The sequence below is a fragment of the Mus caroli genome, unplaced genomic scaffold (genome assembly GCF_978045245.1).
Source record: "Mus caroli unplaced genomic scaffold, Mus_caroli_1 scaffold_8, whole genome shotgun sequence".
Lineage (NCBI taxonomy): Eukaryota > Metazoa > Chordata > Mammalia > Rodentia > Muridae > Mus > Mus caroli.
In genome coordinates this window covers 27,321,198-27,347,993 of record NW_028227263.1, presented here as the reverse complement: position 1 = coordinate 27,347,993, position 26,796 = coordinate 27,321,198, and the positions used below count along the sequence as shown (strand labels likewise).

Sequence of the window (26,796 nt, the reverse complement as noted above, 5' to 3'; positions counted from 1 at the left end):
TTGTGTGTTTGCTTACTTTAAAAAAGATATAAACAGTCTGGAGTGGTGACTCAGGCCTGCAAATCTTAGCTCTTAGGTAGCTGAGGCAGAGGTGGCTGGAGGAGGATCCAGAGTTGGGGCCAGTAAGGTCACAGTAAAGATTGCTGACAGCCATTCTATTATACAGCCACAGTTCACTCAGCCACAGATAAAGCTATCGAGAATAAAAGATAAATTCCTTAGCCTTGTCTCTGTCTCAGCCTGTTTTATGTCATATTGACACAAGCTAAAGTCATCTAAGACATGGAAGCCTCAATTAAGAAAATGCCTCCATAAGACTGGGATGTAAGGCATTTTCTTTCTTCTCTCTTACTTTTATTTATTGATTTTCTTTTCTCTTCTTTTCTTTTCTTTTTTTGGTTGGGGTGGTAGTGGTAAGTTTCCAAGCAAGGTTTCTCTGTAGCCCTGGCTGGCCTTGAACTCAGAGATCTGCTGGCCTCTGCCTCCTGAGTGCTGAGATTAAAGGCTCAGCCACCATCACTCATTAGCATTTCCTTACTAAGTGATTGATGGAGAAGGCCCAGCCCATTGTGGGTGGGGCCACCCCTGGGCTGGCAGTTCTGTGTTCTAGAGAAATCAGGCTGAGCAAGCCATGGGGTACAAGCCAGTAAGCAGCATCCCTCCATGGCCCATGTACCAGCTCCTGCCTCTAGGTTCCTGTTCTGTTTGGTTCCTGCCCTGACTTCCTTCACTGGTGACCAGGGATGAGGCCGTGTAATCCATCATCTAAGTGCAGGCCTTTTTCTCTCCAAGTTGGCATTTCATTGCAGCAACAGAAACCCCAACTAAGACAGTCTCAAAAGGTGGGGGATAAAACTCAATTTCACATATTTGAGAAGTAGGAAAAAAAAGTTATCTTAGTCAAGCCTAAGTACTCACTCAGTCATTTTTATTCACTGGTGTAAACTTTCTCAACTCTGCCTAATACTGTTAATTCTGCCATCTTTAGATCAGAATGTCCTTCTAAGGCCTCATCCTATGTGTGCAGTTAATCCAGAATCAAAGGTACAAGACTGACAGGAGACGCTGAAGACTGAGGGCCTTCACTGCTATCCAAACATTAATTTATTCACGAGCTCATCAAAGGAAGGATGATTGTCAGGACAGCAGGCAAATACGATGCAATCTATTAGCCATGTCTGCCATGAGTTAGCAATGATCTACCTGGCACGCACGCAGTCAGGCATTACCTAAGAATCGTCAGGCGGATCTCAAAGCCTGGTGAGTAATCCTCGTAGTGGATGATCTTGGCAAAGATGATTGGGGTAATGAAATTGGCCAGGGTAATCACAATGGACGGGAGGTACAATATCAACAGGTTCTCCCCAAAAACCATCTTGTCAATTTCCTGGAAAGATAACACAATGCATCGGTCAGCATATACTGTGACGCTGAAGACTTGAACTGAAGAGAACTCAACTATGCAGGCTGAGCGGACAAAGCCTACTTATCATCCAGTGTGGCTGGGAAACACAAGCTTTGGATGCTCGATCCTCCCTTACAGGCACATACGCAGAGACCTGGCACTATGATGGAAGTCTAACAAATGCTACTGGACATATTCGTGAAGGGATTTCTGTACATGCTGTGTAAGTGGCCAAGTCAAGGTACTTTCAAGGATGTTGTAATGACTGATTTGTAACAGAATTCTCCTTTCTCTACGGTAGCAGATCACTTAAGCCACTGCAGAGCAGAAGTTTAAAATCAAACTCCACATCTCATCCTTGAAGAGCCAGGCCTGTCCCAGCCCCACCACTTTCTCTTTGGCTAGAATAGGGATACAGCAGTGAATCATCTTGCACCATACAGAAAACAGCCACAGTCTATGGATGCCAAGGCCACATGCTGTATGGTATCTACAGTACATGGGTATCTAATGCCTAATCATTTAGAGCCACTAGACCAATTTAGACTGTCTTTTTGATTTTCGAGACAGGATTTCTCTGTGTAGCCCTGTCTCTTCTGGAACTCACTCTGTAGACCAGGCTGGCCTCAAACTCACAGATCTGCCTCCCAAGTACTGGGATTAAAGGCATGAACCACCACCACCCAAATTAGATTATTATATATCTAAAAAACACTTACTATGAAGTGCTGTCCATGTCTCCTCAGTGCTGGAATTACAGGTAAGCACAACCATGCTCATTCCAACATGGGTTTTTTACATCACTGCGGGTGGCGAGAGGCCTCGGGAGTTAAGAGTGTATACTGCTCTTGCAGTGTGCCAGGATTCAGTTTCGAGCATCCACAGCCGCCTGAATCTCTAATTTCAGGGGGACCTCCCTAGGCCCATGCACCCATGTGCACAAACCCCACCAGAGCAAAGGATCACCGTACACTCGTGTGACACTCACTTTTTTCATGTGTTCCTGTGAGAAGGCAGTTGCTAGGTAGATTGCATAAAAGCATGCCGCTAGCACAGCAAGCACAATGCAGTTCAAAAACAGCCTCAAAGAGTAAATGCGGATGGTCTCCTCTGAGGTCCTTTCTGCTATTTTCTGTCGTATTCTCTCTTCTTCCAGATCTGCCTGAGGACCAAAGAAAACTCGTTTGTGAGCACTGGGAGGGGTATTCATGTTGCCGATGATACCTTCCCAGGCTAAGCCCTGCCAGTTTTTATGTCTAAGGCTTATAGCATTGATTCTCAACCTTCCTAATTCTGTGACCCTTTTAATACAGTTCCTCATGTTGTGATGACCCCCAACCATAAATTATTGTCGTTGCTACTTTGTAACTGTAATTTTGCTACTGTTAGAAATCACACTGTAAATATCTGTGTTTTCTGGTAGTCATAGAGGACCTCTGTGAAAGGGTCATTTGACCCCCTAAAGGGGTCGTGACTGGCTGACCTGTAATTGAAGGGGTTGAGAACCACTGGCTTATGTTATGGTAAGGTAGAATTCCCCACTCAAGACTGCATTTAGCTTTGTAATAAATGTGTAAGCTGAATCAGCATTTATAATGGTGTGTGTGTGTGTGTGTGTGTGTGTGTGTGTGCGCGTGCATATGCAGACTGTGCAGTATTTCTTTACATAGAATATATGTGGTTACCATTATTTTAATTTTATTAATTTCTCATTTATCTATCTGAAGTTCTGAGGATTGAACCCAGGGTGCCTTGTGTATGCCAGGCCAGGATTCTACCATCTACCTCCATCTCCAATCCTTAACAAAAGTTTTTGTTTTTGAGATAGCGTTATTGAGTTGCCCAGAACAGCCTCAGATTTTATTTAGCTCTTCTTCCTTGACCTTTCAAGTAGCTAGGATTATGGGTGTGTCCTACTATGTTTGTTTTTATCTACCCTGGAGGTCTCTGCATTAAACAGAATTTAATCCATTCATATTTAGTGTAATGTTAATAATAGATATAACCCCACACAGCTTCCTTCATTAAGCTTTATATTCCCTCCCCCAACCCTTTTCTGATGGGCTATTCATTTCTCTTTCTCTATTAACATGGAAGTTTCCCTGTTATTTTTCAACTTCTCTCTAATCCATTATTATCACAGCATTCTCTTCATGTTTCTAGTACAAACAATGTTTATGGCAGCTATGACCAGGAAGGGTATCAGTAAGATAGTAGAGGTAAAGGTGAGACATCATCTGCTCTGGCCCCATGTGTGTCCCACCTCCCTTCCCAGTCCCAAGTTACTAGCACCCATGTTTGGGTTAAAGGTGATTGGTCCAATAAGCTGTTTGCTATAAAGAGCTCTTAAAAAAAAAAAACGGCAACAGGGAAGTGTGCTGAGACAGACTGGGCCCTGCAATCCCATGAAACCTGCAAACAGCCTCCCCAGATCCAACCTGGCCAGTGAGGTCCCTACCCAGGGCTGAGATCCCTCCCCAGGACTGAGGTCCCTCCCCAGGGCAACCCGACAGCACTCACTCGGAGCTCATACCGCAAGCTGCTGTGCTTCAGCTCAGCCATGCTGCGGTTGGTGATGCAGAAGTCCCAGCCAGCAAAGATCTTATTACAGTAACTCTGAAAGTGCTCCTCGCTCCGAATCAGGTTGATCTTGAACCCTTCCACCGACCTGACCCCCAAAAAAGCATCACTCTGAGAACAGCAGCAAAGTATAGGCTGGTGAGTTGGTCTCATTTAAGATTTACAAAATTGAACATAAGTCCATTGCTGGCTCACTGTGACACAGTCAAGTTTGTTCTGAATCCATATGGCAGCTGAGCAGGTATCTCATTGATGAAAACCATTATCTTTTGTCCATTTAATAACTTCTTTTTAAAAAAATATATTTATTTTATGTGTATGGATGTTTTGCCTACATGTTTGCCTGTGGAAGCCAAGTGAGGGCATCAGTTAACCTGGAATCGGAGTTGTAGATGCTTGTGAACCACCGTGTGGGTGCTGAGAATCAAGCCAACCGCTGTCCTCTAGAAGAGCATCAGTGAACATTTACCACTGAGCCATCTCTTCAGCACCCCACTCATTAGCTTCTTTTTTTTTTTCAAAAATAATTTCTTTATATTTATTTATTTTACCTTATGTATTTTATTTTTTGCTACAATGCTGACAATTGAACCCAAAGTCTCTACCAGGCCAGATTAATATCTGAGCTAGACTACCAGCTCCCTCCCCTTATACATTTTATTTTGAAACATTTGTTGAAGTGTCCCATTTGATTCTCAAACTTGTGATTCCCCTGCCTCAGCCTCTTGAATAGCTAACAGGTGTCTATTAGCATGTATGATGTATGGTCCAAAGTTTTAGTTCAGTAGTCTCTTGTGGTATTCACAAATACAGCTTCTATTGTGTTCTGGCTATTAGGCAGTGAGACAATTATAAATAGTATTTAGAATTCCTCTTAGGGATTGCTGTCTTGGGAGTTGTTCTGTCAAGGAGCCACCAGGGACACACCTTGGTGGCCCATGACCTGAAGGGACAAACTTTTCACAAGTTTGGCAAATATCCGAGATAGACAGTTTAAAGAAAGGTTTATTTGTTTCACTATTCCAGAAATTTCTATCCATAGTTGGCTGGTTCCACTGCTGGGCCTGAAGTGATGGGAGGGTATTATGACAATTGGGCATGGTAGAAGAAGCAGAGAGGAGAGAGGGGTAGGGAGAGAAGGAGATGGGGGGAGGAGAGAGGGAGATGCGGGGAGGAGAGAGGGAGATGGGGGGAGGAGAGAGGGAGATGGGGGGAGGAAAGAGGGAAGTACCGCATGGTGTCTAGGAAGCAGAAAGAGGGAAGCGATGCAGACAAAGTATTTCACTTGCTTCCTCCAACCAGGCCCAGCTTCTAATAGCCAATTTATCTGTGAACGCCATCTATGAGATTAGCACCTCCTGATACATTCGTCTCTAAACAGCGCCACCATCTGGGGACCAACCCACTACACCTGAGCCTTTACAGGGAATTTCACATCCAAACGCCATGACCCTTACCAAGAGCTGGCCATACACCAATAGGGCCTCAACACCACCGTCCCCTGGCCCTGACCACAATGGAAGGGTCAGGATTAGGTATCTGAGTGGACAGAGCCAAAAAACACCTTCATAGGTTTCTGTGGCTGTGAGCTGAGCACAGACTTAGCTACAGGCTGACAGAAACTGGTGTGTTATTTCCCAAGACAGCAAGGTCCCTGTCATTACACAAACACTCAGAGCAGAGGAAGCCCTTGCTTTTGATACTGTTCCTATAAGCTATGGCTGTGTCCACCAGAGCAGTCTCTCCCTTTCCTGGGCTCTCTGTGCACTCAATTCCCCAATGGTCCAATTAACCAGACTTGGTTTTCTGCCATTTGCAAGCCAATAGAGACCTAGTTAATATAACATTCCCCAGCCAGGACAAAGCTGGTCAGGAAGAGGGATCTGGAAGAGGCACTTAGCACACTGAACTGCAGGCTGCTGCTCCAGATGCCAGCTCCTGACTTCTACTTCCTCCAAGTCTTGGCTACAGCACACTCAATCCCTTTCCCAAAGCCTGGCCGTGGGCTCTACTCAACTTTCAGGCCCTGACTTCCAGAACCCATAGAACAGTCAGAGAGTAGAGCCATAAAGAGTTCCATCAATCTGAGATGCTCCCAGAGGCTCATGTGGGTGAGAGGTTATGAAACCTTTAGGATGAGGGACGCGCTTGCAGAGGTAGGTCCCAGGGCCCCCTGGCTGCAGAGTGTTCTCTGCTTTCTGACCCATCACCATACGGACAAGCTTCTGTTTCATGCTCTTATAGTCACATTTTCCTCACTGTGAGGAACTGAAATTCCCTGCAACCATAAGGCCCAAATAAATCTTCCTGTATGCATAATGTTTTTGTGCACTGTGAAAAGATTATCCTTGTGTTTATTCAAATGCTGATTTCTCTGCCCCGATATCTTGTAATGCTTGTGTCAAAAATCTCCGGTCTCAGGTATGTGTAAACAATGCTTACTGTTTATTCTCTACCTTGTCAATAAAAGCTGACCAGCCAATAGCTGTGCAAAAAGAGAGAGAGAGAGAGAGAGAGAGAGAGAGAGAGAGAGAGAGAGAGAGAGAGAGAGAGAGAGAGAGAATAGGGCGGAGCTTCTGCCAGCCAGGGGAAGGGGGAGGGGGAGAGACAGAGAGAGAGGAAGGAGGAGAAGGAAGAAGAGGAGAAGGAGGAGGAGGAAGACTGAGATTGAGCCACGGGGAGGGACCAAAGGAATCCGTGAGAACTCAGAGGGAGCAATGGAAGGCCCTACAAGCACACAGTATAGGGATTCTGGCTGGGAGACAAATACTTTAAGGGATAAAGATGGATCAATTGACTACTCAGGTATTGAGGTGAAGCTTGAAAATAAATCTTGGTCTCTCTGTGTTGTTATTGGGAAACTAGCTAGATTAAAGAAAAACAGCCTCCATATTAATTTACTACAAACATTTACATCTTTCCTCCCTTGAACTCCCTGTGGTAGGAATCTGGTCACGTCAGCAAAAACATCACTACACAAATAGAACCAAAGGTACACTTACCTTTTCACGATCCAAAGGAGGCTCAGGGCCAGGTAGGCAATCGTGCTTATCAAGTAAGCCAGGGGTAGGTCATACGTGAAGCTCTGGAACTTTACACCATCAATGGTGTAGTGCCCATAAAAAAGGCTGGTCTCCTCCAAGAATCCCTGAACAAAGCAAGAACATGGGGCCAGGTGGGTCAGCTCAAGCTGGCAACCAAAGGAGGGATCCCTGCAGCAAGGAACCCACACGGAAGTGTCCTTGTTCATCCTGGAATCTTTCCACACCAGAAAGAGACCCAAGGTATATGGGGTACTCAGTTAGTATTTAGGGACTGAGGTACTGCTAAAAGCTGAGCATCAAAATAACTGTTAAGTGCTGGAATTATATATACTCTTGCAGAGGACCAAGTTTGGTTTCTAGCACCCACAACTGAGGGTTCCCAACCTCCTCTAACTCCAGCTTTGGGAGACCTGATGCCCTCTTCTGGCCTCCAAAGGGAACTGTCTCATTTGCACAATAACACAGACATGTCCATATACACATAACAAAAATTACTTTTTTTTAAGCTACCTGGTAAATCATATTTAACTTAAAGTGAAAAGAAATCTAGGCCATAACATCAAAAAGAAAAATTAAGAATATGTTTAACACAAGTATAAATAGTATATTCTAAAAACTATGAACCATAGTTGAAATAAACATGGGCTAGGGCTGTAGTTGTAGAGTGTTACAGGGCCAGTATACACAAGCTTAAACGAGGGATGGGGATAGACACCTGTAATCATATCACTCTGGAGGTAGAAGCAGATGGATTGGGAAGTCAAAAGCATTCTTTAAGACACATAACTAGTTAGTGCCAGCCTGGGCTACATGAGACATTATCTCAAAATAACAAAACAAACAAAAGAACCAATGAAAAATAAATTAATGGAGAGGTGATTTTGGCCCAGTACTTCCACATCAACACTCCACAAATTGGTCTACAGAACCAGCACGGTTCCAATCAGAACCCCAGCTGGCCTCATCAGAAACAACAGGCTGGTCTTCAAGTTTAGATGTAGCTGCAAGGGAGTCAGTGGCCAAAGCAACCTTGACAAAGAGGAGTAAAGTTGGAAGTCTTGTCTCCTGGGCTTACTGCAAAGCAAACTCAAGATCATCCAGTGCAGGCATAAAACAGGCCCAGAAGCCAGACATATTGGCCACACCTTTAATTCCATCACTTGGGAAAGAGGTAGGTAGATTTCTGTGAGTTCAGGGTCAGCCTTGTCTACATAGTGAGACCTTGTCTAAAACAAAAGCAAATAACAAAACCAGATACACATAGCAGAAAAACAGAACAAAGCACCTATGTATCTCCAGCCAGCAGGTTTTTAGTAGAGGGGAAAACATCTCTTCTGAACAAACAATAGACACACAGAGAGCCAAATCATATAAGCATCAGCTTAAAGTGGATCAGAGATCTAAGCATTAGAGGTAAACACGCAAAAATGCTGGGAAGTTTAAGGTCAGTCTGAGCCAAAAAGCAAGATTCTGTTTAAAAATAAACAAATAGATGACAAAGTCCTATTTTCTTTTTCATGACAACCATGTATTCTCACACTACCAGAGTAAGAAAATGTTTAAACAGAAACAAATGTAGAGAGAGAAGACACTATACTGTCCTCCACTATCTCAAAGGCTGAGCACAGACATTATCAAATCCTGTTCTCTCTTTAGATCCTTTTCCAAATGGTCCCAGGTTATCTCAGCTCTCAGCAACCTTTCCCTCACAATAAAGGGCCACCACAGGGTGTGTTGGTTTGAATGAAAATGGCCCCCATAGACCCAGAGTGGCACTACTAGGAGGTGTGGCCTTGTTGGAGGTGTGTCACGAGGGGGGGTGAGCTTTGAGGTTTCAGATGCTCAGTCCAATCCCAGTCTCTCTCTCCTTTCTTCCCCCTCCTCTTCCTGCTGCCTGCAGATCCAGATGTAGAGATCTCAGCTCCCTCGTCCTCCTGCACACTGCCATGCTTCCTACCACGATGAAAATGGACTGAACCTCTGAACCTGTAAACCAGCCCCATTGAAATGTTTTTCTTCATAGAGTTGTTTTGGTCAAGGTGTCTCATTACAGCAGTAAAACCCTAACTAAGAAACAGAGTCAAAGGGCAAGAGAGCCTAGAAGGTAAGTTCCCTGACTTCAAAAGGAGCCTGTTTTCAGAAGCCAAGCTTGTCGTCTTACCTCTGGCCCTCTTTCTTCCTGTTGGGACTATTTCAGTGTGAAGTGACAACAACAGCAAGAAATAAAGCCCATTCCTCAGTCACAGAGGCCACATCTCAAGAGCTCAGGAGCCCATGGCTCCCTCATGGGATGGACAGACCCAGGCTGCTCTCCAGAACACTGTAGGAAGTTCTTTTGGACAGGGTTGCTTAAGCATGCTTCCTGGGTTGCACATCTGTGATCATGTGCCACTAACTGTCCTGTAAAACACACTAACACATGGTGCTTTGGGGGATGCAATGAAAGAAATGGGGCTACTCAGTGAACTCCTGTCTTGAGAAACCAAAAAGGAGGAGGAGATGGAGGAGGGAGGAGAGAGGAGGAGGAGAGGAATAAGGAAGACAGCAGCTCTGAGCTTGGTTCCATAATTTCTTTTCTTTCTTTTCTTTCTTCTTTCTTTCTTTCTTTCTTTCTTTCTTTCTTTCTTTCTTTTCTTTCTTTCTTTCTCAGTCTCTCTCTCTCTTCCTTCCTTTCTTTCTCTCTCTCTTCCTTTCTTTCTTCTCTTTCTCTCTTTCTTTTCTTTCTTCTCTTTCTCTCCTTTGTTTTCTTCTTTCTCTCCTTTCTTTTCTTTCTTCTCTTTCTTTCTTTCTTTCTTTCTCTTTCTTTTTCTTTCTTTCTTTCTTTCTTTCTTTCTTTCTTTCTTTCTTTCTTTCTTTCTTTCTTTCTTTCTTTCTTCTTTAATGAGACAGGGCATCACTATGCATGCCTGATTGTAGACCAAGCTGGCCAAGAACTCACAGAAATCCACCTGCTCTGCCTCTTGTGCTAGGAACAAAGGCATGCACCAACATGGTAAGTCAAGTCTTGCTTTCAGTAACAGTGACTTCGGGCAAGCTGCTGAGTTCTTCTCCTTTGCAGAGCTTCCATTTTCTCAAGTACATATCTGGCATTTGACTGTGCATCCAACCACCAGAGCTGTTCTGAAGAAAACATTGACTTTGGAAATGTAAAAGCACCTCCTGCCTCCCCCACAATATTAAATGAAATGGACAGATTCCAGGCCTTTTACTTGTCTATTATGAAAATCAGCAAGTTCTACGGCGTGGCATTTTAATACTAGCAACTTCCAGGAAGATGGTTTAATCTGTAAGCTAAATGCATTCTATCTGAAATGCCTGGAACCAGAAGCGTCTGCGACCTCAGACCTGTTCAGAATTGAGATTTTCCCCAGAGAGTTCACCAGATGAATGTCCATCAGACAACCACAAACGCACCTCGATCTGGCTTTGGGGTTTCAGAGCAGAGATGCCAAGTGCAAGGCAACAAAGGCAGCAGAGAGCAGGACAGACAGCAGGGGTAGTACTTCCTGAGCTCTAGTGGAAGGTCTAGGTGAGCACAGGACTGCAACCTGTTTCCTCTGTTCACTGTCAACGCTGACATTGCCTCTCACTGTGTAGCCTAGGCTAGCCTGACAATTCTGTCTCTCCACCTGCACCACAGAGCACACCACTCAGGACTCCAAAGCGCTGTCGTCAGTGTACAGGCCCACAGAGGATTGAGTTAAATACTTACCGTTCCAGACAGCAGGTCTATGATGTAACTGTAGAAGTAAATGAGCCCAGAGCTACTTATTGGATACAGTGTGCACTGAATATCTGCAAGAAACAAAAACAAGGGGCTGGCAAGATGGCTTAGTGGTTAAGAGCACTGACTGTTCTAACATAGCCACATGGTGGCTCACAACCATCTGTAATGGGATCTGATGCCCTCTTCTAGTGTGTCTGAAGACAGCTACAGTGTACTCATATACATAAAATACTTAAATATACCTAAAAAAGTAAACAAGGATGTGTCACAGGTTCTCTATATCAGTAACTGGCCTGCTGCAGTTTGTGAGCAGTGGCTACCTACTCAGATACGCCTGCTGTCTGTCATTTCCTGTGTCTGATACATCCCCCTTCCTCTTCCATTATTAGCATTTCCTTTTTACTTCCCACTTTCCTTTAGTATGTTCCTTTACTAAACAGCTTCAAGCTATCTTTATTTTTGTGTGTTTACTGGGTGTTCATTTCATCCACTGACTGATTGATTGGTTGTGTACTTTATTTATTGTATGTGCATTTGAGTGTGTGTGTGTGTGTGCGTTTGAGTGTGTGTGTGTGTGTGTGTGTGTGTGTGTGTGTGTAAGACATGTTCATGCAGGTGCCCACGGGGGCGTTGGATCCCTGGGAACTGAAGTTATAGGCAGTTGTGGGCTACCAGATGTGGATGCTATGACCCACACCTGGATCCTCTGAAAAAGCAGTACATGCTCTTAGCTGCTGGGCCAGCTATCCATCCCCTCGTTTCAGTTTTTGGAGACAAGGTCTCACTATCTAGCTCACTAGCCCCCAAGTCAGTATCTTCCTAGCTCAGCCTCCTAAGCAGGATTGTAAGGTATGTACCTCCCTGTGCGCTAAGTGTTTATTATAGGATTATAAGGTATGTACCTCCCGTGCACTTAGTGGTGCTTAATATTACATTTTAATATTTGTCTTATTTTTAATTACATGTATGAGAGGACACATGCATGCAATTGCCCACCAAGGCCCGAACATGTCGTCATATCCCTGCACCTAGAGTTACAGGCAGCTGTGAGCTGCCCACTATAGAGCTGGGAACCAAATCTGAGCCCTCTCAGCAGTCCAATATTTATTGTTCTTTAAATGAGTTAAGTATTCAATAAAGTATTTTAATGGAGGAATAAACATCTCATTATTTAAATGGTCACCCAACTCAACACAGAAAGAAACTGAGGCCCAGGAAAGATAACTGGCCAGTACATCTGGCCTGGCAACCTAATGATTTTCACAGTGGCAGGAAATATGTCTCTGAAACATGGATACATGAGAAAGCAGGAGGGCACTCTCGGCAGAAATCAGGCCTTACACAAAGTCTGAAGTGGCAGGTTATATGGATTTTAAGAGACTGAAGATAAAAACAAAGGGGAGCTGGGGTGTATAAGGTCTCTGAAGTAGTTCTCCAGGGTTCTTCTGGGTAAGGAGTCATTTGACAGGAGGGTATGGGGATTTCTGAAGACCTTCAGAAGATCTGGAACCAAGCTGGCTCCTTTACTGAGCCTGGGATTGCAGGTTTGCAGTGAATGTCTGTGAAGCAGAGGAAACCCTCCCCCCCTCATCTGGGCTAATAGAATCCCCAGATCTGAGTTTTGTTGAGAATACAAAAGCCTAGTCCAGCACCTACTGTTAAGGGTCTGGCATCACTGTGGAATTGCAATCAGCTTCAAGCATGTTCTTTTCATAGATAACAATCTTGAAATGACGTTAGACTAGGGTAGATTCATTAAGGTTTGCTAAACACCCCACCCTGCATTGCTCCTCCCACAAGCTCTCACAAACCCAGGAGGAACTGGGAGTCCTGGTGTGGCCAATGAGATGTGGAAGAACTATGTTGGTCTGTCGTGTCCAAACAGCAGCATCAGGAATCAGCACACATCTACTGTGCCTCATTTCTGCTGCATTGTGGTGACCATCATGGCTGCCCCAACAGCTCAGGCTCCGGAGTGAAGATTCCTGAGCCTAGGATGGAACTAGACTGTGAGTGAGAGGTCAGTGTTTACAGTCACTGCCTGAGGATAATGGAGTCACCTGATTCTGCAGCATAACCAGACCCATCTCTGCTGACAGTCGCCTAAGGCTCAGAACCAAGATGCACAGGAAGGGAAGCCTTGCAGCTGGCACAGCCCTTCCACTCACCCATGTCTTTGAACGGGATGAGCACGAAAGTGCTGTTGGTAATCTTGTACTTGGTGAGTATGATTGGAAGCAAAACCAACATGAAGATGATCAGGAATATCACCAGGTTCAGCACCACCAGGAACCGCAGGAACGAGAAGTAGGACTGGATCCCCGTGCCAAACTTTCCTGAAAGAGAAGCAACGCGGCTGTTAGTGACCAGCCCCACACTGTGGACTGAGGTGGGAGGACCTGCCTTATTCAGGACAACCACCTGTCACTATAGCTCCAGGCTATCCAACTTCCTCCTCAGGCACTGGCACCTATGCATATATACCCTACACACATGTAATTAAAAATTTTAAATATATATATATATATTTTTTAAAACCTTACTTTTCTAAATGTTGCTAACACGAAGAAATACACTTATGTCTGGAACTGTAGCTCAGAGGTGGAGGAGCGCTTACCTAGCATGTGCGAAGCCCTGGGTTCAGTTCCCAGCACCCCCTAAGGTGGGGGGATATAACCAATTTTATACAGACCTTGTCAAATCAACAACCTTGTTAAATTCACATACTGATTCCAATAACTTGTCTTTTTATTTCCTATGTATATATAATCTGGACAAATGTATTCTATAATTCTTTCCCTTTCTCCGTCATCCCTGCCTGAAGTGTAGTTAGCTAAGATGTCCAGGGTAATGCTGAAGAGACTGTGGTAGCACATTTCCTCATTCTTCATCTCAGGCTCCACAGCATTTCATTTACTGGGTCACTTGCTGTAGGTTTTTCGTACATTTTAAAAGGCAGAAGCTATCTAGCTCACACTTGTGAAGAATGAGCACTAGGGCTCTCGGTGCCTTCTCTGCCCCTCTCTGGACAATGGCAGTGACTTTAGGGTCAGAAATGGAACAGAAGAGCAGCCTCTTAGCAGAGAAGGACTGAATGCCCGAGGATGATCTGCAGAGTGACATCCTTGTTGCTGGCACCGACACACTGCACTGTCAAACACTCGGCCGTGTCACCAGAGGTAACGGCTTTGATTTGCACCCCTTCTCCTTCTGCCACAAGGACATCCAGTCAGCCAAGAAACCCCACTTCTCCAGGGAGAAGAAAGCCTCTAAGGCATGTGATAGTCAGAAGTCTCCAGGAGTGTCGCACCCAACCAGAGAAGAAGCTGGGTGCAGCACACTGACCCCTCCCCTTGTCACTGTGGCCCGGTACCTGACAGGCAACTCAAGGAAGGAGGTATTTAGGGGCTCACAGTTTGAGGGGACACAGTCTATCACAGAGCAGAAGGCACAGCAGCAGGAGTGTTGAGGGGGCTGGTCACTTTGTGTACATGGTTAGGAGGCAGAGGAGAGACAGGAAGTGGGACATGGCTAAGAAATCTCAAACCCCATCGCCCACCCCAGCAGTGATCCATTTCCTCCAGTTAGATAACACTTTGAGGCCAGCTGAAGACCAAGTGTTCAAATAGGAGTCTGTGGGGGCACATTTCACACTCAACACTCACTTGGCCAGTGAAGCATGACTGCCCGAGTTCCAAGGCTGGCCCTGCCTTATCCTAGCTGGGTGCACTTGGGCAAGCATCTTAACCTCCATATGGCAGGGAAACGGTGAAGTGCCCACATGAAAGGGTTTTGTGAGGCTGGGCTTTGTGGCACACACTTTTAATACCAGTACTGGTAGGAAGATCTCTGAGTTCAAAGCCAGCCTATGATACACAGAGAGAGGCAAAGGGGTGGGGATGAGGTCTTATGAGGACTAGCAGGTCTCTGTGAGTTCAAGGCCAGCTTGGTATACACAGAGAAAAACAAAAGGAGTAGGGAGACTTTAGAAGGTCTAACTGACAGAGGTAATATGAGCCAGGTGCCAAAGGCGACACTCGGTTCATTGCTGATGCTCAGTAAAGATTTGCTCAGGACCATACTAAGCTTCCATCTCAGGAGAAAGTATGTGTGTGTGTGTATGTGTGTGTAAGTTCTAGATGGGCCTAGAAGACCCCTGGGAAATATGTTTACAGTCTCCATATAAAACAACAATTTACAAAGGAGAATAAACTATCAACAGTATATTCAAAGATTTTATTTTAATTATGTGTATTGTGCAGATGCCTGTAGGAGGCCAGAAGCAGGTGTTGGAGTCCCTGGAGCTGGAGTTATAGGTTGGTATGAGCTGCACAGGGCGGGTGCTGGAAACAGAACCTGGGTCCTCTTCAAGAGCAATTCTGTAGTCCTACCAACTGAGCTATGCCCACCCTCCTCTGCCAGAAGACCAGAAGGTGCCCAGTATTTGGTGGGGGGAGGGAGAAGGAGAGGATTTCAATGTATAGCCCTGGCTCACCTGAAACTCACAGTTTCAGCTGCCCCTGCCTGGAATAAAGTTGTGCTCACCATGCCTAGCACTATATTTTTAGAGTGGGCAATAAGGAAGATGTCCCTTCTACCACATATCCTGCCATGTTCCTCAGACTTTGCTAAGGAAAACTACTTTAGCAGTTGTAAATCGTTTTGTTTTACCATAGAAAATAAAGAATGGGAGAGGCACGGCCTGTCCCCAGCTCTGCTATGTGAACTTTCTAGACGACAAAGGCACAGAGCCTACTAAGGATAAGTAGGTTGGGTTGACTAAGGTGGGAAGACCCACCTGAATGTGGGCAGCAGCATCCCTGGGCTAGGGAGCCAGACTGAATAAAAAGAAGGCCATGAGCGAGCACCCACATCCATCACTTCTGTGTCCTGACTACAGATGCCTGTGACCAGCAGCCTCAAATCCCCGCTGCCATGCCTTGCCCTGCTGGCGGACTGTACTATGAAACAGAGCCAGAATAAACCTTCCTTCCTTCATTTGTTTCTGTCAGGTATTTTGTTACAGTAACAAGAACAGTCACTAACATTTATCCTGGAAGGAAATCCTCAGCAGGTGCACACCCAAGTTGCTTACAGGCCAAGCAGGTAATCCAAATCCACCCCGCAACACACACACACACACACACACACACACACACACACCTCAGCCGCCGGAGGGAAGGCTGGGAGTGGGTGGGCACAACCCCAGAGCTGCTTGGCTGTGGGGAGGCGGGCAGCACATGGGCTCTACCTTCAATGCTGCGGATGTCTTTGCGCCACAGTTCCAGGTGGGTTGTCATCTCTCGAGCTTTCTCTAGGAACCTCTTCCAGGACTTGCTGCTGTACCGTTTCCACTGGTCCCACTCTGATAAATACTTCATTTGGGTTTCCTGAATGTCCCTGAATTAAAAACAAACAAACGGTCATGAGCATAACAACAACAAAGCAGCATCGAGTCCAAGCTCTGTGACGTCCTGGATGGGAGCCCATGGTCATAACTCTGAAATACTATTCAGCCATCAAAAGGGATGCAGCCGTGATACACACTCCAGTGTGAGTGATCCTCAAAAGCACACACAAAGTGGTGAACAAAGCCAGACATGAGGTGTATTCCATGTTCACACAATGTTTAGAATTGGTAAGTCCAGACACAGTAGGTTAGCAGACGCCTGGGGCTGAAGGGAGGAGGGATAGTGTGCTTTTTAAATGGATGCTTCTAGCTGTGGGGATAAAACATTTCTGGAAATAGCTGGTGGTGCTCAGTACAATGACCCTATAGTGCCAGTCCTGACCTTTTGCCCTGCCCTGCCAGCTGACCAAATTCTATTTCATCTCTAGAACACCCCTTCTTTTGATAACATACCTTCTCCAATTAACATCTGTCTTTCCCAATATGCTACAAATGGATGGCTGCTTGGTTGGTTGGTTGGTTGGCTGGTTGGTTTTTGAGACAGCTCTGACTGGCCTGGGACTTGCTATGCTAAGTAGGCTGGCCTTGAAGTCACAGAGATTCATCGACCTGCCTCCATCTCCCAAGTGCAGGGATCAAAGGCGTGTACCACCACACCTAGCCTGATGCTACAAGCCTTCTAAGAATATATATTTGTTTCTGTGGTCCTCTGACCCAGAAAACACAGAACACAGACAGCTGATTTCATGACAATCCTAGTCTGACTGCTTCTGCTTTGCTCTGCACACTGTCTTAAGTTCAGTAACTGGTGCTTAATATATTCTTAATTCCCACCATGATTCAAAAAGCAATATTCATAAAAATATATACATTAAATATATACTGCTATATTCATGAAAAGTGAACTGCTTTAGACAGACAAGTGAATAGATACAATATTGATAAATGGGTAGATGAGATACACAGTTAGATAAATGAATATAGATACAGTAAACTGATGGATGTATACAAATATATAGACGGATAGATGGATGGATGGATGGATGGATGGATGGATGGATGGATGGATGGATGGATGGATGGATACTGACTAGTGGATGAATAGATGATGATGGAAAGAGAGATGATGGATGGATATAATGTGCATGCTTGTAATCCTAACATTTGGGAAACAGAGAGGTGAGTTCAAGGTTAGCCTAGGTTACACAGAGACATCTTGACAAAAAAAAAAGTGGAGAAGAGGCCTGGAGTGACAACTCAATGGGTATGGTGTGTGATATGCAGCCTGGGGACCAGATTAGGACCCCCAGGTCTTGCCTATAACCCCAGATCTGGGGGAGATGGGGACAGGTAGAACTTGGAGATTTGCTGGCCAGCCAGAATAGCCAACTGCTAAACTCCAGGTTCAGTGAGAGAGCCTGCCCCACCCCCAAATAAGGTGAAATGATAAATGAAAATTGAATGTCCACTTCTGTCCCCTACATGGGAGCATGCATGTGTGCTTGACACTCTCTCTTCTCTCTCTCCCTCCCTCCTCCTCTTCCTCCGTGTGTGCGTGTGTGCGTGTGTGCGTGTGTGCGTGTGTGCGTGTGTGCGTGTGTGCGTGTGTGCGTGTGTGTCTGGCTCACTGAATGGCTACCCCCCTCACTGAACTGAACCTGGGAGTGTTTATTCAAGCAGGGGGTGGGTGAACGACTTCTTGAAGGTCACAGCAGCTTAGGAATGCTCACTACAGAATAAACTCTGGGTCCCACCCATGACGAACACACCACACACACCATACAACCACACACACACCCCTCTCCCAGATCATAGCATGGCCACTTCCAGGCAGCTATGGAACCAACCTTAGTCTCCGCTTCTCAGAGATGTTCAGTGCATACTTGCGGATGGATTGGCTGTTGAGGTTTTCTGTGATTCCTCCATCCAGCTGGGAACTGAAAGAGTCTGTCGGCTTCAGCAGGGTGCTACTTTGCTTGTCCCGAGAGAGGATGTTTGTCCTCCTACGTGCCACTGACCGATAGCTTGGCAGCTCTTGAAGGAAGTTCACAGGTGGAGAGAAACAGCTAGAACCCAGAGACAGGTTCTCTGAGTTCGGAAAGACAAAAACATTTACTCCAGTTGGAAGCCATTGGATCTCAGACTATGAACAAGCCTTGCAGACTGTCACCTATCAGGACAGTGACAGGGAAGCTGAATTTTCTTTTCTCTTTTGCTGTGCTGGGAATTGAATCCATGACCTCACACATGCTAGGCAAGTGCTCCACCACTGAGCTACACAGCCAGCCCTTCATGTACTTAGAAAGGTTTTGTTGAAAGTTTCCCAGGCTGGCCTTAAATTTAAAATCCTCCTGCCTCCGTCTCCTGTGTAGTTGGAATTACAAAGTGTGCGAACCCAAATTACAAATCTGGATCATTCTGCTTTGTTTGCAGGTATGTGTGCTCTCCTGTGTGTGAGTGTGTGCACATGCTTGCACACACATATGCACACGTGTAGGTGAGGACAATGCCAGGTGTCTCTCTTGACCACACTCTACCTATGTATTCAGGCAGGGTCTCTCACTTGAACCCAGAGCTCACCCATCCAGATAGTCTAGCTGACCAGCTTGCTCCAAGAGATGGGCTATCTCTACCTCTGGAGCATTGGAGTGGGCTGGACAGCAGCATTTAAGTGGGTACTTGGGGATCCAAAGCACTTTACCCACTGTACTGGCTGGGTTTGGGTGTCAACTTGACACAGGCTGGAGTTATCACAGAGAAAGGAGCTTCAGTTGGGGAGATGCCTCCATGAGATTTAGCTGATCATTTTCTCAATTAGTGATCAAGGGGGAAGGGTCCCTTGTAGGTGGGACCATCTCTGGGCTGGTAGTCTTGGGTTCTATAAGAGAGCAGGCTGAGCAAGCCAGGAGAAGCAAGCCAGTAAAGAACATCCCTCCATGGCCTCTGCATCAGCTCCTGCTTCCTGACCTGCTTGAGTTCCAGTCCTGCATCCTTTGGTGATGAACAGCAGTATGGAAATGTAAGCCAAATAAAACCCTTCCTCCCCAACTTGCTTCTTGGTCATGATGTTTGTGCAGGAATAGAAACCCCGACTGAGGCACCCACTAAGCCATCTCCCCAGCCCTGGCTGTGTGTAGTTGGCCATGACAATACACAGAACAGTGAAACCATTCTACAAGAGTTGTCTATAGATGTGCCTGCAGGAAACACAGGTTGTGGGATACCTGTAGCCATTAGCTAAATTCATGGTCCATTTGCTGAATGAAGCTAGCAATGTGTGCTGTGTCTCCAGTAAGTGGGGGAAATGATACTGTCTAAGAGCCATGATTGCCTAAGCAATTACCTCCATGCACATCCTAACACCTATCCTTCTTCCTGTTGGGTGCTAAATGGCTTAAGTTCATATCCTGACCTAGTCCCTTTTTTGTTGTGTGTCTGGGGAGTGTGGGGAGTGGATTACTTAACCTCTCAGAGCTTCCATTTCCTGATCCCAAACAGTCATTCAACAAACGGATCTACCACACGACCTTTCTGGAGCTAGGGATGCCATGGGAATCAAGGGAAATGCCCTGCTCTTATGCAGCTCATATTCTGAGGGGGGCAAGAAGACAACCAGACAAGAATCTGGTGATAAACTTATGACAGGAAGTGGTAAGCACAATGTAAAGAGAACACAAAGGCACACTTGGGGTGCTGTAGGGTACGGGGCAGAGATGAGACTGGGGCCAGACACTGCTTTTGGTTAAAGGTCAGTTCTTTTTTACCTTTAGCTGAAGCTCAATGGAAAGAAGGAACAGACTTGAGGCTATGTGGGGAAGAGCAGAGGGGACAGGAAGTGCAAGGATCCTGGGGCAGCCATGCACAAGGCACATCTGTAGAGGAGTATGCAGACTTCTGACTGGAGCACTGGTGGAGAGACAGACAGGAGCCTAGAGGTCCATTTGGTTGGCAGATGGTGGCGTCATCCAGCCCGTCTATACCCCTTCCCCCTAAGCCTTAGCTGAGATTTGCTTCACCCAAGGGCACAAAAGAAAAGTACTCTGCCAGCATCAAGTTATAATAAAAGAGCCCAGAAACCATTTCTGGGCATCTGGGAGCCAGTCCTGTAAGGACCAACCAGGGTCAACAAGCTGGCTCGTAGGGTAAAGGCACTTGCCACTGAGACTAAGAATCTGAGTTTGACTTCTAGAACTCACATGGTGGGAGAGAACCAACTCTTGCAAGCTGTCCTCTGACCCCCAGCATGCACCATACACATTCATGCACACACACTACAAACAAATAAATGTAATTTAAAAGATATCCAGGCAGTAGAACCCACAGACAAGAATCAAGCCCCTGCCTTTGTTTCCAGTCACAGAGAATATCCATATGGGCATTGTTATGTAGGATGTGGGAAAAATCAAGATGCTTGTGTGAGATCTTACATGGAAAGGACCTGCAGATGAGCGCGGACTCTGCTCTGACCACACTTTAACTGGTCACTCAGTAGGGTGCTGTAACTCATGCTGTGTTCCTAACTCAGGAGACTAAGATGGTAGATCCTGAATTTGAAACCATCCTGGGCTACCCAGTGAGACCTTAAAGGCAGGCCTGGGAACCCCATAAGGCCAAGCTTTGGTACTATGGGCATGGTCACAGCATCACAGGTGCTCACAAGGGGGCAAGGTCTCAGTGATATGGCAGGCCTGGGTACCCCATAAGGCCAAGCCTAGGTACTATGGGCATGGTCACAGCATCACAGGTGCTCACAAGGGGGCAAGGTCTCAGTGATATGGCAGACACACAGTGCTCCCTGTAATTTTCCAGGAAGTGTGAGGGGGCTTGGGGAGGACCGGGGACCTGCATTCCAGGTCTCTCTGGAACGTGCAGATTACCAAACCTCTGCCCCTCCCTGACAGGCATGCTCAGACACAAGACAGCAGTTGTCTCACTGTGGATGACGCAGAGACACGCGCCCGGACTCTGCCAACCTCCATGAGCAAGCCATGCCACATTCATACCAACACACCCTGAGGATGTGAGGCACTCCAGTGACAGGCAGAGCTGCCTCCAGCTATTAGGTTCAATCTAGAAGGCAGCAGGGCAAGGGTGCAGCCTTAGGCCACTCCTCCCGCTAGGCAGCAACAAAGAACTGTTATTAACCAGGAACAAAGGTCTTTGAATATGGGGCTTGTTGAATATTCAACAACTGTAGGGGTCAGGAACCAGTGCAGATGGGAACTGAAGCCTGGCCTGGCTTCAGATCTGCACTGTTACCCACCAGCCAGGATACCCCAGGAAGACATCAGTTCTACTCATCTCAGAGGGAGGGCATCTGTCACCACAAACCATGGACACCTGTCTCACTGTGAGCGTCTCCCTTCGGGCTTGGCTGTTAGAAGTACTGAAAGAGAAGCCTAGCTGTGTATACATGTAAGGCCAGCAGTCAGAAGGCTAAAGCAGGAGGATTGCTGCAAGGGTGAGACCAGCCAGGGTTATGTAACAAGAGACTGACTCAACTTGACTAGATTTAGAATCAGCTAGGAGACAGTAGAGAATGAAGATTCACCATCATGGGCTGGCTCAGCAGGTAAGAGAGCTTACAGTGCAAGCCTGAAGACCTGAGTTTGAGCCCCATAACTCACAGAAAGAGAGACTGACTCTTGAAGGATGGTCTCTGACCTCCACATGTCTATGGCGTGCCTGTACACACACAAACACACACACACACACACACACACACACACACACACACACACACACACACACACCAGGGAGTTAAAGGATCTTGCCAGCTTGCTGCTAAGCACTGGGTTAAGGATGGACCTAACATCCAATCACATTACCCACGTCCTGACTCCCCCCATAAAATGGGCTGTGGACTTGCAACGGCCTTGCAAACGCTAACATGACACACAGGTAAAATGGCTAAATGTTCCTCCGCTTCCAACCAAGCTGTATATATGTCTTCCTCCTCAGCCACTCCAGGGAACATTCCCATCTCCTTTACAAACACTTCCAGTGCTGTCCTCATCCCTAGACTCTCCCTCCAGCTTTCATACAGGGCTGTGCTGGTTTCAAAACTCCACCAGGCCTCTCACAGGCTTTGGGGCCCTGGCTCTTTAACAGGGAAACTGAGGCTCAGAGAGATGACGACTCGCTCAAGGCTCATGTTAAGACAATCTTGGCTGCTGGCTGCACCTTTTTGAGCCTTGGGCAGCTTGTCCTTGGGGAATATGAGTGTCAGGTGCTCCTCTGACTTAGCCCTGCCATCAGTGTGGCCCCTTAGGTCAGTATGGGGGCTGTTTAACTAAGCCTTTGCATGTTTCCAACATCGGGGTGACTGCTGAGAAATACCTAGAATTTCTTGGGATCAGACTGCAGCATTTAGGCTGTTACTAGGGCAGGAGGGCAAGGGTGACAGGTGGCATGGGTCAGAGCAGGGAGCTTCCTTCTTCTCTTTCAGAACTGGGACTGACCCCTGGGCCTCAGGCACACCAGTCAAATGCTCTGCCATCAGCCACAGAGTGGCCTCAAACTCAAAATCCTCTTGCTTCAGCCTCCGCAGTAGCTGGGACGGTAGGCCTGCACCACCAGGCTCAGCTCAAAGTCGAGTCTCTGAGTCTAGAGCAGTGTCTTGTCCCTAGAAGGCCCTCTACTTGAAGACCAAATGAATAGATGAATGAATGAATGAATGAATGAATGAATGAATGAATGTCAGAACAGAAGCATGGACATGTGAAGAAGGGCTTCCTTGGGTCCTGACATCCTAGTGAAAACTATAAACTCTCAAGAGACTGGCCAAGCATGATCTGAGTGGCTCCAAAGGCCCTGCATCCCTCTGCATGCCTGCCAAAGGCAGCTTCAGCCATATTTGGTGCTGAGCACACTTAGGGCTTTGCTTCCTACTCTCAGGTTCGTGGAACTCAGGATAAGAAATGACCTTGTGAGTCATGGAGAATCTGCCAGTTACTGTGAGGATTATAAGTGTCCTCTCTTCCCACGGGCAACATGTCCAAAAGTGCCAATGGATGGCTGAAACAAAGAACTCTCTTCTATGCTGTGCTGTGCTGTGCTACGATACACTACACACACACACACACACACACACACACACACACACACACACGCACCCCACACCCCACATCATCTAAGTATGTGTATGTTGCTGGGGATGAACTCAGAGCCTTGGGCATGTTAAGCACATACTCTCTCACTGAACTCCAATGCCTGCTCTGTCTTTTCCATCAGAACTAAGCACTTGTCACACATTGTGGCCTTAGCCTTTGCAGTCACTTTTTATTTTTGTGTAGGGGGAGGGGTTGTTTTGCGAATGCATGCAGGTGCCTGAGGAGGCCTGAAGAGGGCATCCAGTTCCCTGGGGCTGCCCGATATGGATGCTGGGGACTGAACTTCTGCCCTCTGCAAGATCAGTGCTTGCTCTTCACCGCTGACCCATCGCTCCAGCCCAGCTTTTAGGTGTGACAGCAGAGCCATCGTGGATTTCTTAGAGAGGGACACATGACAGTCATTCCAATCCTTAATCTAGGCTGTTTAATGCGTGTTGTCTCTCTCTTCTCTCAGGGACCCCATTTCTCTCCACCACCACTGAATCGTCTGGGTCTGTGCAGGACTTGACACATATCAGTGTCTGATAAATAAATGATGAATGAATGAATGAATGAATGAATGAATGAATTGGGAATGGATGAATCTGGTTTTGAGGACACTGTTCAATTATCTACCAAGTTTTTGATCAAAGTATGTGGTTGGCACCCTAGAAAGCAGGGTGCAAGAAACAAGGGGCAAATAATTAATCATGAAACATTATTCTTTTCCATATGGATGATACATTTTTACAATTGAAAATAAAATTAGTGGTTGTTTTTCAGGGTGTTTCTGTTTGTAGCTCAGGCCAACTTAGAACTCAACTTGTAGCCCAGGCTGGTTTCAAACTGAAGCTCCTATAGCCTCTCTAGACCTCAGATTGCAAGTGTGAGCCATGTCCCTGGGGGAGGGGAGTTGGCAGTACACACTGACTGTACTCGATGTTCCTGTTTGAGATTCTCTCCACAGACGTGTTTATGGACATGCACTTTGATCTGTTAGGAGCACAGTTCATTGTTCTCAAACAATCTCACAACAGGGAGACACTGATTGCAGAGCCTGCTTACACTGGTTCCTAGGCATTTGTCCACTTCCTGTGGTTTGACATCACTGTTATTCCGGAAGCTAACCAGAGGGAGGAAGCTTGATAAATACATATACATAGAGATTCCCAAGGCTTTTTATCTAGAAGTTTCTAGAATTCAGAGACTCTACTTTAAAAGCTACCACATACAAGATACTCATCAAGTGATATATGGCCCATCAAGATGGCTCAGCACTTGGCACCAGGTCTGATGACCTCAGTTAAATCCCTTCCTTATATTTTCCATAGTTGAGAAATTATATATTTTTGAACTCATGTTTTTAGAGTTCTTTCCCACAGCCTAAAGTCACAACATTCTACCATTTTGCTGAGACTTTAGATACACCCTCACCTCCTAGACTTGTGCTGTCTCTGATTCTCATGGAGTCATGAACCTTAAGGGTATTCCTCCAAGGAGGAGCATGAAAATATGTCTATTATTATACAAATAAGCCTTATGCCCACAACAACCATCCACACCATGGAGGCCCAGGCCCTGCTGGCTCTGTTTCAGGGACAAGAATCACATCACATCGTTCCTTACATTTGGCCAAGTAGGATTTGGTACCTGAGAAGGTAACATTTGAGGAAGGTGGGGAAGGCAGGGAGAAACAGTTATGCAGCCATCCTGGGAAAGGCTGTCTAAGAAGAAAACAGCAAGTGCAAAGGCCCTGAGGCAGATGGAGCTAGGCAGGCCTGAGAAAGAAATTGGTGGGAGTCAACAGGACAGTAAGTCATGGGGAATAGGACAGGCCAGGGGCCTTGAGTATCAGGGAAGACATTTGCTTTTGTCTGATAAAGTGGGAGCCATGAAGGGTTTGTGCCAGAGGAATGCTTCTCTAACTGGGGTTAGGCAGAGTCACTGTGGCTACCACTGTCTCTACAAGATACCATGGCTATGGTCCAAGCTAGGTATACTTCCCACAAGGAAGGTGTAGTCTTGGTTGGTTTTTGCCAACTTGACATAAACCTAGACATTTATGAGAAGAGAGAATCTCTTTTTAAAAAGTTTAGATTTATTTATTTCTGTGTATGAGTTTTTTGTTTGTATGCATGTCTGTATACCATTTGGTACCCTGAGAGGTTAAAGAGGGAATCTCCATCAGATTGGCCTGTAGGCAAGTGTGTGGGGCATTTTCTTGATTGATGAATGATGTAGGAGGGCCTTGCTCATTGTGAGTGGGGCTACCCCTGGCAAGTGATCCTGGTCCTGGGGTGTGTAAGAAACCAGGCTGAGGGCTGGAGAGATGGCTCAGAGGTTAAGAGCACCGACTGCTCTCCCAAAGGTCCTGAGTTCAAATCCCAGCAACCACATGGTGGCTCACAACCATCCGTAATGAGATCCGACGCCCTCTTCTGGTGTGTCTGAAGACAGCTACAGTGTACTTAGATATAATAATAAATAAATCTTAAAAGAAAGAAAGAAAGAAAGAAAGAAAGAAAGAAAGAAAGAAAGAAAGAAAGAAACCAGGCTGAGCAAACCACATGAAGCAAGCCAGTAAGCCGCACTCCTCCATGGCCTCTGCTTCAGTTCCTGCCTTCTTCAGGTCCCTGCCTGGAGTTCCCACCCTGACTTCCCTCAGTGATGGACTATAACCTGGAGATATAAGCCAAAATAAACCCTTTCCTTCCCAAGCTGATTTTGCTCTCCATTCTTCTCATCAACAGAAACCCGACAGGAGGGAAAGTATCTGGGATTGTAAAGCAAGCGAGGTGTGACTGAGGAAAGACAGTTTTCATTTAGTCACATGTCCAAAGCGACCTGTGGCTGATGCTATAAGGAATATTGTGGAACAGCCTTCTTCCTGGATCCCAGAGCCAAGGGAAGTGTGGAGAAGCCTGCCAGACGCCTGGATAGCAGGTTAGTAGGACCAACCTGAGTCATATCAGCTGGTGTCAGAGCCAGGACAGGAGCGCAGGTGGGCTACACCCCACATCTTACAACCGGATGAGCAAACTGCCCTCAGGAGCAGGTGACTAACTTGTTAATCAACGTTACCACTGGGCCAAGTGCCTGTATTACCTAGCTGTCAAGCTAGAGGAGAGTCCAATGTGCTGGTTATGGGCTAGTTCCTGTGAGTCTGTGTGCCTAATGATGAGCAAGACACGCAGGGCAGAGTCCTGCCTCCCTGGCCACCTGCCTGGTGCTGAAGCCCAGCTCCTCCTACTACCGGTGTGGGCAAGCAAGCGTCCTGACCACCTTGTACCTTAACGGGAACAGCTGTCCTGAAATTAGTCGGCTCCCATATGTAAAGTGTTTAAACAAGAGCCAGAGGAAAACTCACGTGTCTCAAATCCCTGCTGCCCACATAGCAGGAAAAATCCCCAAGTGACAGCCACAACTGTGTTCTAACAAAAGCTTATTCACAAAAACAGGTGGCAGCTAATGTGGTGAGACCCGAGTGGAAGCTGGGACTTACTCTTCATTGATAAGTTTACTGTGTGAGCCCATCTGGA

The 26,796-nt window shown here is 46.3% G+C and overlaps 1 protein-coding gene across 1 annotated transcript in view; it reads right to left on the bottom strand.

Annotated features, from left to right (window-relative positions):
- Positions 1-26,796, bottom strand: part of Tmc7 (transmembrane channel like 7) — a 49,371-nt gene that overhangs the window by 12,341 nt on the left and 10,234 nt on the right. Inside the window, exons 2-9 of the mRNA XM_021167895.3 lie at positions 18,014-18,254; positions 16,008-16,156; positions 12,925-13,092; positions 10,742-10,824; positions 6,988-7,133; positions 3,926-4,073; positions 2,394-2,567; positions 1,230-1,387 (exon numbers count right to left, since the gene is read on the bottom strand). Coding sequence (XP_021023554.1) covers positions 1,230-1,387; positions 2,394-2,567; positions 3,926-4,073; positions 6,988-7,133; positions 10,742-10,824; positions 12,925-13,092; positions 16,008-16,156; positions 18,014-18,254 — 1,267 coding nt within the window. The remainder of the gene's footprint in view (positions 1-1,229; positions 1,388-2,393; positions 2,568-3,925; positions 4,074-6,987; positions 7,134-10,741; positions 10,825-12,924; positions 13,093-16,007; positions 16,157-18,013; positions 18,255-26,796) is intronic.